This window comes from Eumetopias jubatus, unplaced genomic scaffold, assembly GCF_037043125.1.
Source record: "Eumetopias jubatus isolate StellerSeaLion01/CBP00866 unplaced genomic scaffold, mEumJub1_p1.0 scaffold_7, whole genome shotgun sequence".
Lineage (NCBI taxonomy): Eukaryota > Metazoa > Chordata > Mammalia > Carnivora > Otariidae > Eumetopias > Eumetopias jubatus.
The window spans coordinates 139,775,825-139,794,013 of record NW_028274813.1 but is presented as its reverse complement, the minus strand read 5'-3'; the positions used below and the strand labels follow the sequence as shown (position 1 = coordinate 139,794,013).

General features: G+C 41.2%; 1 protein-coding gene across 3 annotated transcripts in view; it reads right to left on the bottom strand.

Moving 5' to 3' along the window:
- CHRNA7 (cholinergic receptor nicotinic alpha 7 subunit) overlaps nucleotides 1–17,432 on the bottom strand; it is a 111,801-nt gene extending 94,369 nt beyond the window's left edge. For 2 of the 3 annotated variants that reach the window (XM_088025213.1, XM_088025214.1), the window contains exons 1-2: nucleotides 17,387–17,432; nucleotides 16,982–17,121 (exon numbers count right to left, since the gene is read on the bottom strand). In XM_088025213.1, coding sequence (XP_087881339.1) covers nucleotides 16,982–17,121; nucleotides 17,387–17,432 — 186 coding nt within the window. Of the gene's footprint in view, nucleotides 1–16,981; nucleotides 17,122–17,295 lie in introns of all 3 variants that reach the window. The other variant, XM_028122844.2, reaches the window with a different exon arrangement.
- Between the last annotated feature and the right edge of the window lie 757 nt (nucleotides 17,433–18,189).

Below are 18,189 nucleotides of genomic sequence, written 5' to 3'. Positions count from 1 at the left end.
CAGTTTTTAATTTAATCCACTGCCCATAATTTACCCTGTCAAAGACAATGAAGGTGCCATCTGTACACTGCTGTTTTAATACATACCCGATGGTTACTGACAAAGGATTGTCCAGGCCATGACTGTTCCAATAATTGCTCCATACACAGGAAGAAGATGCGGGGTCCAACTGGCCTGACTCCTGCTGAGGGATATAAACTAAGGAGAAATTCCCTGTGGCTGTGGACCATCTTCCAGTTCACCTCCAGCTTACAGAAAGCTGCATTAAATGCCTCTCTCATTCCTGGGACCCTAAGTCAGTACATAACACTCCCTGGCCTAACAACTTTGAGAAAAAGGCCTCTGATACAGTTTATTTACCCCAGAGCAATAAAATACACAACTACTAATATAAAGAAGAGGGAAGTCTCAAAGCCATATTTAGAGAAATTCTCCTGCTTTAATTATCTATACCACCTGCTCTTTATTTAACTTAAAAAAAAAAATAGCATCTCCTGACTTCTAGCTGTCTCAGGGATGTATCCCTGAAAATTAACCAGAAATGTCTGAATGTTTGCAAATATCAAGATTTTATGTAATCTGTCCATTTTTAATCAACATTCCTATTATTCTTTAGTTTTCATCAATTAGAATTTTACTGATCTTCAATCTATAGATATTTTAGGCAAATATAAAATATTGTCCTAACTGATTCAGTAACAATTTGCTGAGTATAGCTATAATATTTAGTGAAAAATCTAAAAGTAACACTTTTAGTTTTAAAAAAGAAAACCTTGTAAAGAAGTTTTTTTAATGTGTTTTTTTAAGTATTTTAAAAGCTTTGGCCAATTCATAAAAATAGATGCACAGATCAATGGAACAGAACAGAAAACCCAGAAATGAACCTACAATTACATGGTCAATTAATCTTCAACAAAGCAGGAAAGAATAGGGACATCTAGGTGGTGCGGTCAGTGAAGCCTCTGACTCTTGGTTTTGGCTCAGGTAGTGACCACATGGTCATGAGTTTGAGCCCTATGCTGTGCTCCATGCTCAATGCAGGGTCTGCTTAGAGTATCTATTTCCCTTTCCTTCTGCTCCTCCCCCTAGTTCTCTCTTTCTCTCTCTCTCAAATAAATAAATCTTTAAAAAAGAAAAAGCAGTAAAGAATAGCCAATGGAAAAAAGACAGTCTCTTCAACAATGGTGCTGGGAAAACTGGACTGCTACATGCAAATGAATGAAACTGGACCACTTTCTTACACCATACACAAAAATAAACTCAAAATGGATGAAAGACCTTAATGTGAAGGAAACCATCAAAATCCTAGAGGAGAACACAGGCAGTAACCTTTTGGACATTAGCCATAGCAACTTCTTACTAGATACATTTCCTGAGGCAAGGGAAACAAAAGCAAAAATGAACTATTAGTACTTCATCAAAATAAAAATCTTCTTCACAGTGAAGGAAACAATCAACAAAACTGAAAGGCAATCTACGGAATGGGAGAAGATATTTGCAAATGACATATCCAATAAAGGGTTAGTATCCAAAATCTATAAAGTACTTATTAAACTCAACACCAAATAAATAAATAATCCAGTTAAGAAATGGGCAGAAGACACAAACAGACATTTTTCCAAAGAAGACCTACAGATGGCTACCAGGCACATGAAAAGATGCTCAATATCACTCTTCATTAGGGAAGTGCAAATCAAAACTACGAGATACCACCTCACACCTTCAGAATGGCTAAACTTAAAAACATAAGAACCAACAGATGTTGGCAAAGATATGGAGAAAAGGAAATCCTCTTACACTGTTGGTGGGACTGCAAACTGGTTCAGCCACTCTGAAAAATATAGAGGTTCCTTAAAAAGCTAAAAATAGAACTACCCTATGATCCAGCAATTTCACTACTAGGTGTTTACCCAAGGAATACAAACATACTAGTTCAAAGGGATAAATACCCCCCAATGATTATAGCAGCATTATCTACAATAGCCATATTATGGAAACAGCCAGTATCCATCGAATGATAAATGGATAAAGAAAAGTGGTATATATATACAATGAAATATTATTGAACCATTAAAAAAGAATGAAATCTTGCCATTTGCAATGACATGGATGAAGCTAAGATAAGTGAATTAAGTCAGTCAGATAAAGACAAATACCATATGATTTCACTCATATGTGGAATTAAAAAAAAAACAAAACAGATGAGCAAAGGGAAAAAGAGAGGCAAACCAAGAAATAGACTCTTAACTATGGAGAACAAACTGATGGTTACCAGAGGGGAGGTGGGAGGGGGATGGGTGAAGTAAGTGATGGGGATTAAGGAGGGCACTTGTGATGAGCACCGGGTAATGTATGGAAGTGTTGAATCACTATATTGTACACCTGAGAGTAATATTACACTGTATGTTAACTAACTGAAGTCTAAATAAAAACTTAAAAAAAAAAGAAGAAAAGCTTTGGCCAATTAATTTTAAAACCCATAAACACACTTCATTTAATATATAAGCTATGAATATAAACTAAAGATTTTTCAAGCTTACATACTAAAAAGTCCATTACTTCATTACAGACTCTCTTTGAAAATAGTACAGAAAGGTTTTACATTGCTTAGGACACTTTGGGGAAGTTTCTTTTGGTTTTTCTTCAGTATCAGATTATAAACATCCAAAAGATAAAAACAGAAGATCCATCCCCATCTCATTTAAGAGCCACCAATCTTCATCATGAGACCCTACTTTGAGGTATGCCCTGTCATTCCTAATAAACTCATCCTGAAAATAAAAATATCCCAACTGAAAATTTTCAAATTTTAGAGCTTTAATCCTAATAGGAGTCCAAAAGTATTCAGTAAGTTAGTAGTGTTGTTAGAGTAAATGCATCATTTTCTACAGTGACTACTTTAAAAGAAAATATTTATTTACATTTAAATAAATTCTATATGTAAGAAGTATGAGAAAATGCATTCTTTTAAAGTCAAAGGTGTTGCCAAGGAACAGGGAATTATAACTTTTAATTGTATTTTTTAGATAGTACCTTTTAAGCATATATTCAATAAGTCATAAAGGCTACCTGAAGGACATGATCATACACCATTCGGAGGAGCTTCACTGATCTAAGAAAAATGACAGAAACAACTTTACCCAAGTGTTCACTGCTCAGTTTAAAGGATCCCATTAAATATCAAAATGTATTATAGAAGTATCAACATGGACTTGTGAATCAAACAACGGATTAAACATCCAAAACAGCATATTTACGCCATTGGCTGAGTTGCTGGTAAAAATATCCTGTAAGTTTCTAGTTGAAGAGGTCAGCTTAAACATACCCATTTATTTCCCCTTTCCCTCTAAGATCACTGTAATTAAAATAAAGGAGTGAAATGGTATAAATGCCCCAAAACAAAGAGAATGGGAATAGGATCACAAAAAGGCAAGATATTTCAATACATCACATACAAAGAGAGCATGTACATGGAGGCTTAGTATCTGCAAACATAGAGTGAAAGAAGCCCTATGCTAAATACTAGTGAGGGGGCTGAAGGGTGGGAGGAGCAGGTGTGCCCCATGGAACCTGGAACCTCACTGAGTTCAGAAGTGAACTGAAGAAGGCAGAGGCAGGGAGAACAGAGTGGAGCTCACATGGGTGAGTGACAAAGAACTTGGAATAGAGAGCTGCCAAATTCCCTTCTGAGAATAACCATCAGCCAGGGTTTCTCCTCATCCATTGATTCAAAACTCAGAAAAAAAAAAAAATGGATTGGTTAGAACTGTGTAATCTAACATTGGGTAGCCACCAGCAAAATGTGGCTACCAAGTCCTTGATATGTGACCAGTACTGAGATGGGCTGTGAGTGTAATGCACACATTGGATTTCTAAGACTTAGCTCTGCCCTCCCCCAGAAAGGCAAACCATCTCATTAACAATGTTTCTACATTGGCTATATGTTGAAATTTTAATAACTAGTTATATTTTGTTAAGTAAAATTTCTTACTAAAATTAATTATACCTATGTCTTTTTATTTTTTAAGTGTGGCCACTAGAAAATCTAAAATTTGCATCAACATGGATGGAACTAGAGGGGATTATGCTAAGTGAAATAAGTCAAGCAGAGAAAGTCAATTACCATATGGTTTCACTTATTTGTGGAACATAAGGAACAGCATGGAGGACATTAGGAGAAGGAAGGGAAAAATGAAGGGAGGGAAATTGGAGGGCAAGATGAACCATGAGAGACTATGGACTTTGAGAAACAAACTGAGGGTTTTAGAGGGGAGGGGGGTGGGGGGATGGGTTAGCCTGGTGATGGGTACTAAGGAGGGCACATATTGCACGGAGCACTGGGTGTTATACGCAAACAATGAATCATGGAACACTACATCAACAACGAACGATGTACTGTATGGTGACTAACATAACATAATAAAAATAAAAAATAAATAATAAATAAAATAAAATAAAATTACATCAGTAGCTGGCATTGTATTTCTATTGGATAGCACTGAATTAGAGAATAAAGAAGCTAATGTGACAAGAGATGACCCTGAGACAAAGCATCCAGCCCTTTGGCATTTAGCATCTTCAAAAAAATATAACAGTGATCACCCAAGCCCTAAAACCACAACTGACTCTAAATCCTACCCTCAAATACATACTTTCACCAATGTTTCTCTTCCCTAATTTTAAAATACGAAGAGAAATCTAAGAGTCAGAGGCATTTTAGGAAAGTTTGTCAAACAAATCATAAAAATAAACAGGAAAACAAATAAATAAATGAGCAAAATTAAAAGAAAAAGTTAAAATTATCTTAGAAGAAATATTATTCAGTTTGAAACAAATGAATTAAAAAAATAAAGAAGTAAACGATAACCCTCAACTGATAGCCTCTGAGAAGGAGGTCAACTGTATAATGAACAGACAAAATAAATAGCATGACTAAAGACTTGGAAAAAGAAAGGAATGATAAGATTTGGTGAAGAGTATAAAAAAGGAGAACATCTAAACTTGACACCAGGTTAGTTGACAACAGAAACAGTCAACCCCGCTGAATAGCACAGCTGCCACAGCATTAGACCCAAACAAGAAGGAATTAAAGGCTCAGAAAAAAATGGCTTTGCAGAGAGTATAGTTTACATTGTCACAAAATCATGAAGGCAGCTTTAAAAAAAAAAAAAAGAATCAAGATACAATAGAATCAAATTACAGAGAAGTTACATATGGTTTCAGGAGAGAATGTAAATGTTACCAACATGGAGCTAGGAGGAGGTTAAAAAAAAAAAAAAGTAGGGGCAGCTCTGGAGTGCTTACAGACAGGGGAAACCAAATTATGGTTAACAGAAATGACAGTCTTAAGACTGTCTTTTGAAGGTATAAAAGTGATCTGTGAAAGTGACAGCAATAGGGAGAGCTGTGAGTGAATCAAGTTCCTATCTCATCCTAACAAGAAGTCAATAGCAAATGGATAAAGCTGATCAATCAAGGAATAATAAATGAGTATTAAAACAATCATAACCAGAAACAGAGGCTGCTGAAGGTCTCTGAGGAATGGACAGCAACAGGAAATGTGGGATAGGGCTAGGGCTTCTCATAAATCCTTCCTGTTGGCTCTGTAAATGTTGTGTGTCACGTTGACATTTTTAAATATTAAAAAATGTCATAGCCTATACATTTTCTGCATAGTATACACACATTAAATAACTGAAATGTCTATCCAGGGGCCAACACAGTGGATAATAAAATGTCCAAGTGTGATACAGTTCAACAATCATGCAGCAATTACACTAACACCCCTTTAAGTTAATCATCAGTCAAGATTTCCACAAAGCCACTTAAAAGTGAAAACCTTTAAATTATACTAAACTAAAATTCAACTCTAGGTGGATGGTACATAAAATATGAAAGGTAAAACAAAAACAACAAAAAGCCTCTAAAGGAAAATATCTTCATGAGGTTGAGAAAGGGAAGTTTTTAAATACGACACAATAAGCATTAAATATAGAAGAAAGGTTTTATGAGTTGGGTCTCATTAAAATGAAGAACTGCTGTTCATCAAAAGGCACCATCTCTCTAGAAGTATATTATACTTCAATTAAAGATTTACAAAAGACGGAAAAAACAAACCTCAAAAGAGCAAAAAGACAAGCCAAAGAGTCTGAGAGAATATTTGCAAAAACATGTAAGTGCCTAGGGGCTCATGTCCTTAATATAGAAAAATTCATACAAATCAATAAGGAAAAACTAAACAAACAAACTAAGATAAAAATAGGCAAGAGACATGAATAGACACTTCTCAAAAGAAAATAACCAACTTGAAAATTAAGAAATGAAAATGTCCTCGACTCCAGCAGTAATCCGGGGAACTGCTAATTAAAATCACAAAGAACTATCACTCCCCACCCACCAGACTGAATTAAAAAGACTGAAAATACCAAGGGTTGGTGAGTATGTAGAGCAACAAGGATTTTTCATACACTGCTAGTGAGAATGTTAATTGGTATATAATCATTTTGAAACCATTTTGTTTGGCTTCATTTGGAAAACTTAAAGTTCTTGCCACTTTATGCCTTAGAGTCCACTTCCATATATATACATATGTAATAGAAACGCATTCACATGTGCATCAAAAGACATGTAGAATGAGAATATCTATGACAGGGGCACCTGGGTGGCTCAGTCAGTTAAGCGACTGCCTTCGGCTCAGGTCATGATCCTGGAGTCCCGGGATCGAGTCCCACATTGGGCTCCCCGCTCAGTGAGGAGTCTGCTTTTCTCTCTAACCCTCCCCCCTTTCATGTACTCTCTCTCTCTCTCATTCTCACTCTCTCAAAATAAATAAATAAATCTTTAAAAAAAAAAAGAATATCTATGACAGAGGTCTTCATAATAGACAAAAGCTAGAATCTAAATATCCATAAATAGAATAATAAATCTTATATTCATACAATAAAGATGAATAAACTACAACCACAGGCAACAACTTGAGTGACTCTTCCAAAAATAAAATTAAGCAAAAGTAACCAGACCCAAAAGAATACACACTGTGTGCTTGTATAAATTTCCAGAAAAGAGCAAAATTCAACCCTCGTGCTCAACACCATGCTAATGGTTTTCCAGTGAGACATAACACGTTTTTATTGCTTTATCGCAATAAATCTTCTCCCTCGAATATAGACACCACCTCTTTTGCCCCAAGACAGAAATTTTTACAGACAGTGATCCAAGAGTAAATTCCCCACTTTAAGGATCATCTCACAGGTGGCATTTGTTAACCATGACAGTTAAAATTCCTTCCTGCTTTGCCAGCTTCCACCTGCCACTGGGACAGGTCAGGTCCTTCATCTACTACCTGAGTTGGAGCCTGGAGTCAGGCACATCTAAGACTTTCCCACAGCCAATTCTCCCTCAAGCGGCTTTTAACACATAATACAGGATATTATACAATTCCTTATTTAATCTCGTTAGTTTCAGCCAATTATTTTGGCATTCTGGGAGCTGTGATTTCCTCATCTTTTGCTGTAACTTCTAGCTTTTCTCCATGGAAACTTAAGCATATTATGTGATATCTTATTTTGAGATATCATAAGAAAATATTCAACAAGGAGAGATAAGACAACAGATGTGTGTGTGTGTATTTATATACACATAAATATGTACACAGACACACCTTTACAATAGTTTGGTTGGAGGTGTTATTTTTTTTGGTTTTTGCTAAAATGGTTTATAGCTGATGTTGATTGTCAATAAGTAAATCACTGAAATAAATACCATGGGAACTGCTATTAGAAGGTTCTAAATGACTTGCCTCTCCTCTGAGGAGTAAAACACTGCTTAATCCTAATAAATCAATAAAAGGATGGAGATTTTCGTTGACATCTCTCCATAACAAGACTCTTTCTCTTCCTTTAACAGCATGTCAGAGATGAATCAGGAGCTCTGAGAAAACTGAATGCTTTGGGGAATACCTTCAGTGGTAGACCAGAAAAGTAACATTTATAAGAAAGATTCCTTTAGTAAAAGTGTCCATAATCCTCAGTCTATAAAGCTAAAGCATTTTGTATGTTTATGTCCCAAAGCCATAAAGAGGTTTGAGAGGGATAAAATTTCTAGCATAATAAATCTGGATCAATTACAAAGGTGCATTGTAAACAAGTTTTAATTTAGAATTTCAGTTCTGCTCCCAGCAATGATGGACTAAGTGGTTCTCACAAATCCTCCAGTGAGAACAATTAAAGAGGATGGAAAATGCAATGATCATGTGCTTAAAAACACCGGAGAACTTAACAGGGCAATGAAGAACTGCAGAACCAAGATCCAGAAGGGGAGGGAAGCCCTTAGAAGATAACAGGGTTTGGGGCCACTTTTCAACAACCCTTTGATGATTCCTAAAGCAATGCCTAAGAGGCCAAAAAATTATGCAGATCTTGACAGAAGTGAGAGCTAGGGGGACAAAACAGGAGTTCAAGGTCCATTGAAAAGAGGGAAGACTCTAGTAAATTCTCTATATTTACATCCTGTATGTATAAGCAAAAATCAAAAGCAGATCAGCCCTTACAGGGAGGGAAGGCCAGCTCCCCATATTCTCAGTGACTAACTGGATTGAGGCAATTTGTGCTTGCTGGTGCCATGACCTGGTTGTTGGTCAGAAACAAACAAACACTGGAGGAAGATAGTACCCTCAAGACCTTCAGATTATCTCTGCAATTCTCCACATGCACTGGGACAAAATAAAAAGGCAACCAGGCTTAGAAACAACATCATGAATCATTTCATGTAACTTAAAAGTAACATCATGAATCATTTCAATACATGCTTTTTAAACGATTTCTAAAATAAAAAGAGGGACAGAGATTGAACACGCACTGATGGTGAGAAATGCATGATAGTGGAAAAAGAATTCAATTTTAGTTTAAAACTTATATTTGTTTACTACTTGGCATATTTGTATCACTTTAAAATTAATGCCTGCTAATATTGTTTGAAGTGCTGTAATGGGGTTATATAATTTTAATTTTTAAATACTTCCCTACACGGGACCCGAAGGGGTACGTGTACCCCAATGTTTATAGCAGCAATGTCCACCATAGCCAAACTGTGGAAAGAGCCAAGATGCCCATCGACAGATGAATGGATAAAGAAGATGTGGTATATATACACAATGGAATATTATGCAGCTATCAGAAGGAATGAGATCTTGCCATTTGCAACGACGTGGATGGAACTGGAGGGTGTTATGCTGAGTGAAATAAGTCAATCAGAGAAAGACATGTATCACATGACCTCACTGATATGAGGAATTCTTAATCTCAGGAAACAAACTGAGTGTTACTGGAGTGGTGGGGGGTGGGAGGGATGGGGTGGCTGGGTGATGGACATTGGGGAGGGTGTGTGCTACGGTGAGCGCTGTGAATTTTGCAGGACTATTGAATCACAGATCTGTACTTCTGAAACAAATAACGCAACATATTTTAAGAAAAAAGAAAAAGAAGAAGATAACAGGAGAGGAAGAAAAGGGGAGTATGTCAGAGGGGGAGACGAACCATGAGAGATGATGGACTCTGAAAAACAAACTGAGGGTTCTAGAGGGGAGGGGGGTAGGGGGATGGGTTAGCCTGGTGATGGGTATTGAGGAGGGCACGTTCTGCATGGAGCACTGGGTGTTATGCACAAACAATGAATCATGGAACACTGCACCAAAAACTAATGATGTAATATATGGTGATTAACATAACAATAAAAAATTAAAAAAAAATACTTCCCTACACACTCTATAAACACAGAGAAAAGAGAACATGAAACACACCAGAATGTCTTGAGTGATGGTGATTTGGGTGATTGATTTTCCCCCTCAGTCCTTTTTTTTTATTTTGTTTCCTGCACAAACATATATTTTACATTTGTAGTTTTAAGAAATACCATGTATAAAAACATTATTAGAATACTTACTTGTACCTTGGGCTTTCTGCATAGATGGTGTTCAACGTGTAGAATTTTTACAGTTAATATTGGATAATATTAAGTTAGAGTTGTAGCACTTTAAATAGCGGCCAGCAGATGCAAAATCATAGGTCTGACAAAAGCAAAGCATCGTCATGGGGATGTCAGATAACACACAAGCCCTTACCATATTGGGTTCCACAAACACACCTGCCATTGGTTGTAGCCAACCCCTAATGCATGACCACTTAGTTCTATTGTCTTGTGATTAAAGCTTCTGAAAAGTTGAATCTAAAAGTAGAATCTATACAATACCAAAAATCATTGATGCATAATTGTGTTTTACATTGTGTATAATTATGTGTTGATTCACATTATTCGTTTTAAATGCCTTGCCTTCTGGATATGCTTTCATAACTGTTCACATTTATTTTATGCAAATCAACACCTAGAATGGCCTTAAGATGTATGAGTACAGGTGAATGACTATATGGCAGGAATAAAGGAGAAATATTATGGAAACTGTTGGTAGTTTAGAACCCTGCATTTGCATCACTTTAAAATGATTTCTTGTGTAGGAGTCCATCAAAATCCTAAAGGAGAACACAGGTAGCAACCTCTTCGACCTCAGCCGCAGCAACTTCTTCCTAGAAACATCGCCAAAAGCAAGGGAAGCCAGGGCAAAAATGAACTATTGGGATTTCATCAAGATAAAAAGCTTTTGCACAGGAAAAGAAACAGTCCACAAAACCAAAAGACAACCGACAGAATGGGAGAAAATATTTGCAAATGACATATCAGATAAAGGGCTAGTATCCAAAATCTATAAAGAACTTATCCAACTCAACACCCAAAGAACAAATAATCCAATCAAGAAATGGGCAGAAGACATGAACAGACATTTTTCTAAAGAAGACATCCAAATGGCCAACAGACACATGAAAAAGTGCTCAACATCACTGGGCATCAGGGACATCCAAATCAAAACCTCCATGAGATACCACCTCACACCAGTCAGAATGGCTAAAATTAACAAGTCAGGAAATGACAGATGTTGGCGGGGATGCAGAGAAAGGGGAATCCTCCTACACTGCTGGTGGGAATGCAAGCTGGTGCAACCACTCTGGACAACAGTATGGAGGTTCCTCAAAAAGTTCAAAATAGAGCTACCATACGATCCAGCAATTGCACTACTGGGTATTTACCACAAAGATACAAATGTAGGAATCCGAAGGGGTATGTGCACCCCAAAGTTTATAGCAGCAATGTCCCCAATAGCCAAACTGTGGAAAGAGTCAAGATGTCCATCGTCAGATGAATGGATAAAGAAGATGTGGTATATATACACATGGAATATTATGCAGCCATCAAAAGGAATGAGATCTTGCCATTTGCAATGACGTGGATGGAACTGGAGGGTGTTATGCTGAGTGCAATAAGTCAATCAGAGAAAGACATGTATCATATGACCTCACTGATATGAGGAATTCTTAATCTCAGAAAACAAACTGAGGGTTGCTGGAATGGTGGGGGGTGGGAGGGATGGGGTGGCTGGGTGATAGACATTGGGGAGGGTATGTGCTATGGTGAGCGCTGTGAATTGTTCAAGACTGTTGAATCACAGATCTGTACTTCTGAAACAAATAATGCAAGATATGTTAAGAAAAAAGAAAAAGAAGAAGATAGCAGGAGGGGAAGAATGAAGGGGAGTAAGTCAGAGGGGGAGAGGAACCATGAGAGACGATGGACTCTGAAAAACAAACTGAGGGTTCTAGAGGGGAGGGGGGTGGGGGGATGGGTTAGCCTGGTGATGGGTATTAAAGAGGCACATTCTGCGTGGAGCACTGGGTGTTATGCACAAACAATGAATCATGGAACACTACATCAAGAACTAATGATGTAATGTATGGTGATTAACATAACAATAAAAAATTAAAAAAAATAAAATAAAATCCCTTTGAAAACTTAAAAAAAAAATGATTTCTTGTGTATCATCTCATTCCCAGCCCAGTTACAAGCCCACGAAGTAAATTAATAAATGGCGGGAGTCAGAGTATGCATTCAGGAATAATTTAGACACTTTTACATAACAAATTTATCTATGTAGCTACATGAAGTTTATATAAACACTTATACATCATAGGTTGGATATCCAAAGTGTCTCTGGATTCTGTCCACTTCTCACTTTCCCACAATGTTGGGAAGTTTAGACCTCTTCATCCCTTGTCTACACTTCTCCTCTCCAATCTATCCCACACATACTGCCCTCAACATCCTCTATCTAAACAAACACAGGTCTAGTTACATCCCTCCTCTGCTTAAAACTACACCACACCGGGCGCCTGGGTGGCTCAGTCGGTTAAGCGACTGCCTTTGGCTCAGGTCATGATCCTGGAGTCCCGGGATCGAGTCCCGCATCGGGCTCCCTGCTCGGCGGGGAGCCTGCTTCTCCCTCTGACCCTCTTCCCTCTCGTGCTCTCTCTCTCTCATTCTCTCTCTCTCAAATAAATAAATCTTAAAAAATAAAAAAATAAAAAAATAAAAAATAAAAATACACCACACCTTCCCACTCTCCACCTAACATTTCACCTTAGGGGCCTGTTAAATCACTAGAACAGACCACAGCAGGTAAAACAATCCCTTTAAAAATACATGCTTTGTCTTTAAAATGTATGCTTTTTTTTTATTCTAATCTATAATTTATATTTTTTTGATTTAATGCAAATATCATGGTTTGGATTGTTTCCATTTCTAGGAAAATCTGCTATGGCAAGCTGATCCTGCAGCTTCACAAGTCCCCTGGCACACTGCCTCCTCATGCCCTCAGAGATACCCAGACTAAGACAAATCCTCAACTCTGCAGAAGCACTCAAGATACCTCACACTCTGTTCCCCTCCTGTCTCCGAACTCAATGCATACTTCCTCCCCCCCAAATAATCCTATCCTTCATCTTGTAAGGTATATTTCTAGAAATTAATTCTTACCAAAAAAATCTGTCAAGAAAAATTAGTTTGGTCAATACTATAACCCTCTTTTAGAAATTCTCAATAAACATAGGAACACCGAATATTCTAAGAAGTCTTGCAGCAAAACCTATAGCCAAGAATAACTGAGAGCGAGCACTTCTTAAAACCTACCTTGTTGAAAGTGTCCTGTCCTCCACCAAAATCTTCTCACCCTGCCCCCATCACCTGGAGAGTTGTTCCTACTTTCTCCAACTGGCAAATTCCTACTCAATTTTAGAAATCTAACTACCTCCGCTTTGAAACCATTCCCAGCCACCCTCGCTGGAAATAAATGTTTTCTCCTATGTGTATTTGTAGCACTTTGTATAGGCATGTATGTTAAATTATACATGTGGTAATCTTGGATCTACACGTCAGTCTCCCTAGCCAGACTGTGAGTTTCATTATTTTTTTAAAGATTTTGTTTATTTATTTGGCAGAGAGAGTGAGAGAGCACAAGCATGGGGAGCAGTAGAAGGAGAGGGAGCAGCAGGCTCCACGCAGAGCAGGGAGCCCCATGCAGTCTCGATCCCAGAACCCCGGGATCATGACCGGAGCCGAAAGCAGACGCTCAACCATCTGAGCCACCCAGGTGCCCCAGACTGTGAGTTTTAAAAGTAGAAACCATCCCTTTTTCATTTATGAATCCCCAGAATCTACCAAAGTTCACAAAACGAGCTCAGTAAATATGTGTGGAATAAATTGGTGAAATAGAAATGATCTTTCATGAAAATAAAATATGCAGCATCATATGCCATCTCCCTATCACTCCAGCCAGGAAATCTCTGCTGGCAAAAAGGGGAAGAAGAAGACTTGGAGAGCAGGGTAATGGTCTCTAGAACAGCCCAGTCAGAGTGAGTAAATGACCCATATTAACCAAATTTATAAAAAGAATCTCACGCCAGTCAAGACTGTCTGTCACATGAATCCCTTACGAGAGCCACTGTATCTCTGTCCAGGGTGCTAAGATTCCAGCTGGAGAGCCCTGGCTCTGCTTCAAAACCAGGCAGAGCCAAGTCCGAATGGAATACAAATGTTTGCATATTTCATTTTTTCTGATACAGAGACTTCCTTTCCACCTAGGATCTCAGGACAGTCGCACTCAATCAGCTACAGTTCAGCCAGTTTAAATAAATTAAGCTAACTGTCCTGCAAAAGAAGTTACCAACTCCAAAGGAGGCAAGATGCAAAAGCACTTGCAAGTCAGATGTGGGTTTTCCTTGAAGCCCTGCCTCTAACCAGTGAGCAACTTTGGGCAAGTGACCACACCTTTCTAGGCATCAACTTCCCAACCTCTGAGTTGAGTAGCTACATCATCAAGAACTAGCAAACCTTCAGTGAATTACAGTGAATGTTAACACTTTTTCTTATTTAATCCTCTTGAAACCCTGTGAAGTGGGTATTACTACTCTCATTTTACACATGAAGGAACAGGGCTTAGAGAGGTAAAGTAATTTGTTCAAGGCCACACCATGAGCTCACAGCATTGCCTGCCTACGAAGTTCAATGGGTTCATGGCTGGATGGCCAAGGTGAGACCAAGGCTTTTTCCCTTCCCACCTTCCCATGACCTCAGGATGCTCATGGCTGCCTTCACATGTGTTTCTCTAGCACTGGAATGATGATGATACCCAGTACTCATGATTTTTGTTAGTTTTTAAAATTTCCTAACTTGAGGGCGCCTGGGTGGCTCAGATGGTTAAGCGTCTGCCTTCGGCTCAGGTCATGATCCCAGGGTCCTGGGATCAAGTCCTGCATCGGGCTCCCTGCTCCTTGGGAGCCTGCTTCTCCCTCTGCTTCTCTATCTCTCTCTCTCTCTCTCTCCCTCTCTCTCTCCCTCTGTCTCTCATGAATAAATAAAATCTTTAAAAAAAATTTCCTAACTTGACACAAGCTTGTCTTTGTCACATCATGTAACTCTAGCTGACACCTAAACTTCTCATAAGACCCCCAAATCCCTCATTTAACCTGATTCCTTAAGGATCTCTTAAAAGAGGCAAAAGCACCCAGAAAGAAGCTTGCAGCTGCACAATGAGTGATCTCCTCTCCAAAGAGACTGCCATAGACTTAGGAGGACTGCTCTGCTTGCTCACTGTTCCTGCTCCTTGGCTAAGGAGCCACTGTACCTTCACATGCCATCCAGCCAGCACGAGGACCACTCCAGAGAGGCTTCTTGTCTATGTGGAGCATGCCCATGGTGAGGCTATCTGGCTGGCTGGAGCCAATCCTGGGCAAATGGGGTGGGGGAGTGTGGCTTTTACCTTCTCAGCCTATCATTTACCACTTGTGAAGTGTGTTCACTTAGCTGACAGGTCCTCTGTCCGGGTGTGCAGGGGTAGGGTGGGGAGTGTTGTTTGGTTTGGTGCGTTTGATGAAAATGACCATAGTCATGTGCTAGCTTTGTGGTCTCTTAAATTTGTCTTCACATCTTTAGCTCATCACAGTGACCAGTGAAATGCTATTGTGTCTATTTCATTAACAGGAAAGTACAGATTCAGGACACTTACAAAACTTACCTAAGAGCAACCATCCAGAAACTGTCAGAGTCGGAACCCACAAAAGCTCCCAAGTACAAATCCTGAGCCTCTCTCAAAGTAACAGAGAAGTTGATCTTTAATAAGGTACTTGCCTCCCCAAATACGCAGAGCCTTGTGTCACTCCCAAAGCCTCCACACTTCCATTTCTCTGACCTGGCTTCATTCGATACTAGAGCTTCTTTTTCAACCTCTCTTCCCCTAATTCCAAATCTGTATCCTCTCCCCTCTCCTGTAATCCAAGCTCTGTGAACAGCAATTTTTTATCTTTTGTAACCTGTACAACAGCATTTGTCTACAGCCCTCCTGATAAGTCGTCCATGTCATCACATATACACTGAGTATTTTAAAGCAGAGTTCTGTCTGTGGGAGGAAGTGCACATTTAATGCAGGTATAGTATGAAAGAGGAAGCCATTCATCACGGCAATTTTAACTAGGTTAAGGGATGTAACATGCATCAGTGTGGTAGTGTGGGTATTCTTTATTTGTAGGATTATGAAATAATACCTGTCTTCTTACACCACTTATCTGCACCCCTCTGGTGGATAGTAGCACTTTCTATGTGGAACTGAGGCTATCTGCACACCTCTTTCCTACCACAGTCTTCCCTCCCCCTGAACACCATCGTCCCTGTGTCCCAGAACAGAGTCTAATGTCTTGTACAGACTGGACACAGAAACCCATTTATAATGAATTAAACACTTTTGTAAAATATTTGTATTGTATGAAGGATATGTCAATGAACTCTGATCATTCAAAGCAATCTAGAAGAGCAAAAGAAAAAAAGATTTACACACACTATACAGATTTGTCAACTAAAGTGAGCACTAGTAAGTCCACAAAGAAAGAACCCCATGGGGCTGGGAGCAGCTGCCTGAAGGAACAGACAAGTGTATCTCGAGTGTGGAACCTTGCTCACCATCAGAGTAGAACTACCAGCACTACTCCCACCAGAAAGGAAAAAAAAAAAAATAGCCCATTACTGGAATTGGGGCGAGGGGCGTGTAAATGCTCACAGCTGGCCATCTGCCTGGACAGATCAACCAGCTGCAAAGTCCAAGGCCAAGGCCCTACCCAAAGAGGCTACATACTACAGGCGGCAGAAAAGTCTAGAGATGGCTAAATTGACACGGACAGCATGCTAACACTTATACCACAATGGGTACTAAAATGTGACCATTTGGAAATAACCTATTCATGCTGATTCTGGCTCAGGATGGGGATACGTTCATCCTGAGTTTCCAAGCTGAGGGAAAGGTGGGACTGAAGTGCCCACGCACAGGTGGCTGGGACAGTGGAACATGCTTCACCGGGTTCCTTCTCAGCGGGAGGGGAAACTGAGGGACGCAGCAGCGGGCAGGCCCAGGTCAGGGGCAGAGCGCTGGCCCTCCTGGCCTTGAGCCAGCAAGCGTGTCCCAGCCAAGCTACCCCGCCTGGCCGCCTGATGCCTCCGCCACCCCTCGGAACCCACGGCGGGGAGAAGATAGCCTTGCGGCCGCGGCCGGACTCACCACGTCCATGATCTGCAGAAGACTCAGGGAGAAGTAGACGGTGAGCGGCTGCGAGTCGTTGGCCACGGGCCTCTCCAAGGGATTGTAGTTCTTGACCAGCTCCTTGTAGAGCTTCCTCTGGAACTCGCCTTGCAGGGACACTTGAGAGGAGAGCCCGGCGGGCTGCTCAGGGAAGGCCAGCGGGGATGCGCCCCACGCCCCCTGCCCGTGACACCCGCCGCCTAAAGCAAGCAGCCCAGACGAACCGGGCTCGCCCTTCCCGCACAGCCCCCGGTAGCGCCACCCACCGTCCCTCCTCGCGCGAGCCCCCAAACCTGGCCCCGGCGCGGGGCGTTCGGAGCCGCCAGAATGCGCCCGGGATCCCGCGGAGGAGGAGTAGAGGGCTGGGAGACCCGGCGGCTTTACCGTGCAAGAGCGACGCGGCCAGCGCCAGCCAGACCGACCGGCGCATGTTGGGACTCGGAGCTGCCACCGGCCGGCACGCCGCGAGTCTCGCAGATCCGCCCAGGCCTGCGCCTGCGGCCGCGGAGCCGCCTCTCCCCGCTCGGCTCGCGCGCCTTTAAAAGAGCCGAGCGCGCGCCCCCGCCCCTCCCGCCTCCGCGCGCTTCTCCACGTGACGAGCCCCGCCCCCGCCCCCACCCCAGCCGGCCCTCGGGGGCCTAGGAGGCTCCGCGGCTGCCCCGGGTACTGCAGCCCCGCGGGGGTAAGGGGAAGTGCACCCCGGCGCTGGTTACAGTGTGGGCACCCTGCCCCGCCTCCGTCTCCATCGGGCTGTCCCTCCGCATCGCGCCTCGGGCCAAGGCGGGGGCTGTCCAGGGCCAGGCTGTGTCTCTCCCTTCTGTCCTTGGTCCCCACTCCGCTCCCTCCTGCTCTCAGACAGAAGCTGCACGGGGTCGTTGGGAGAGAGCGGGACAATTCTGGCGTGCTGTCCTCCAGGGCCCTCCCTCCCTTTCGCCAGTGGCTAGCGACTGGGAACCAGGCTCCCACAGGTTGGGAAGTCTCTCCAACCAGACACAACAGACCTGAGAGGAAGCCCCCTTCTACCCCCCGCCCCGGGATTCTGTCAGCAACCATTTGCTGGGCATCACCAGCCTGATTCTCATTTAGGTTCTGGAAGCGCTGAGAGGAGAGGGGAAATCTCTGCCTGGGAGACATTCTATAGGGGAGGAGAAGAACTGCAAAAGTGTGTGATGGGATTCCCAGTGGAC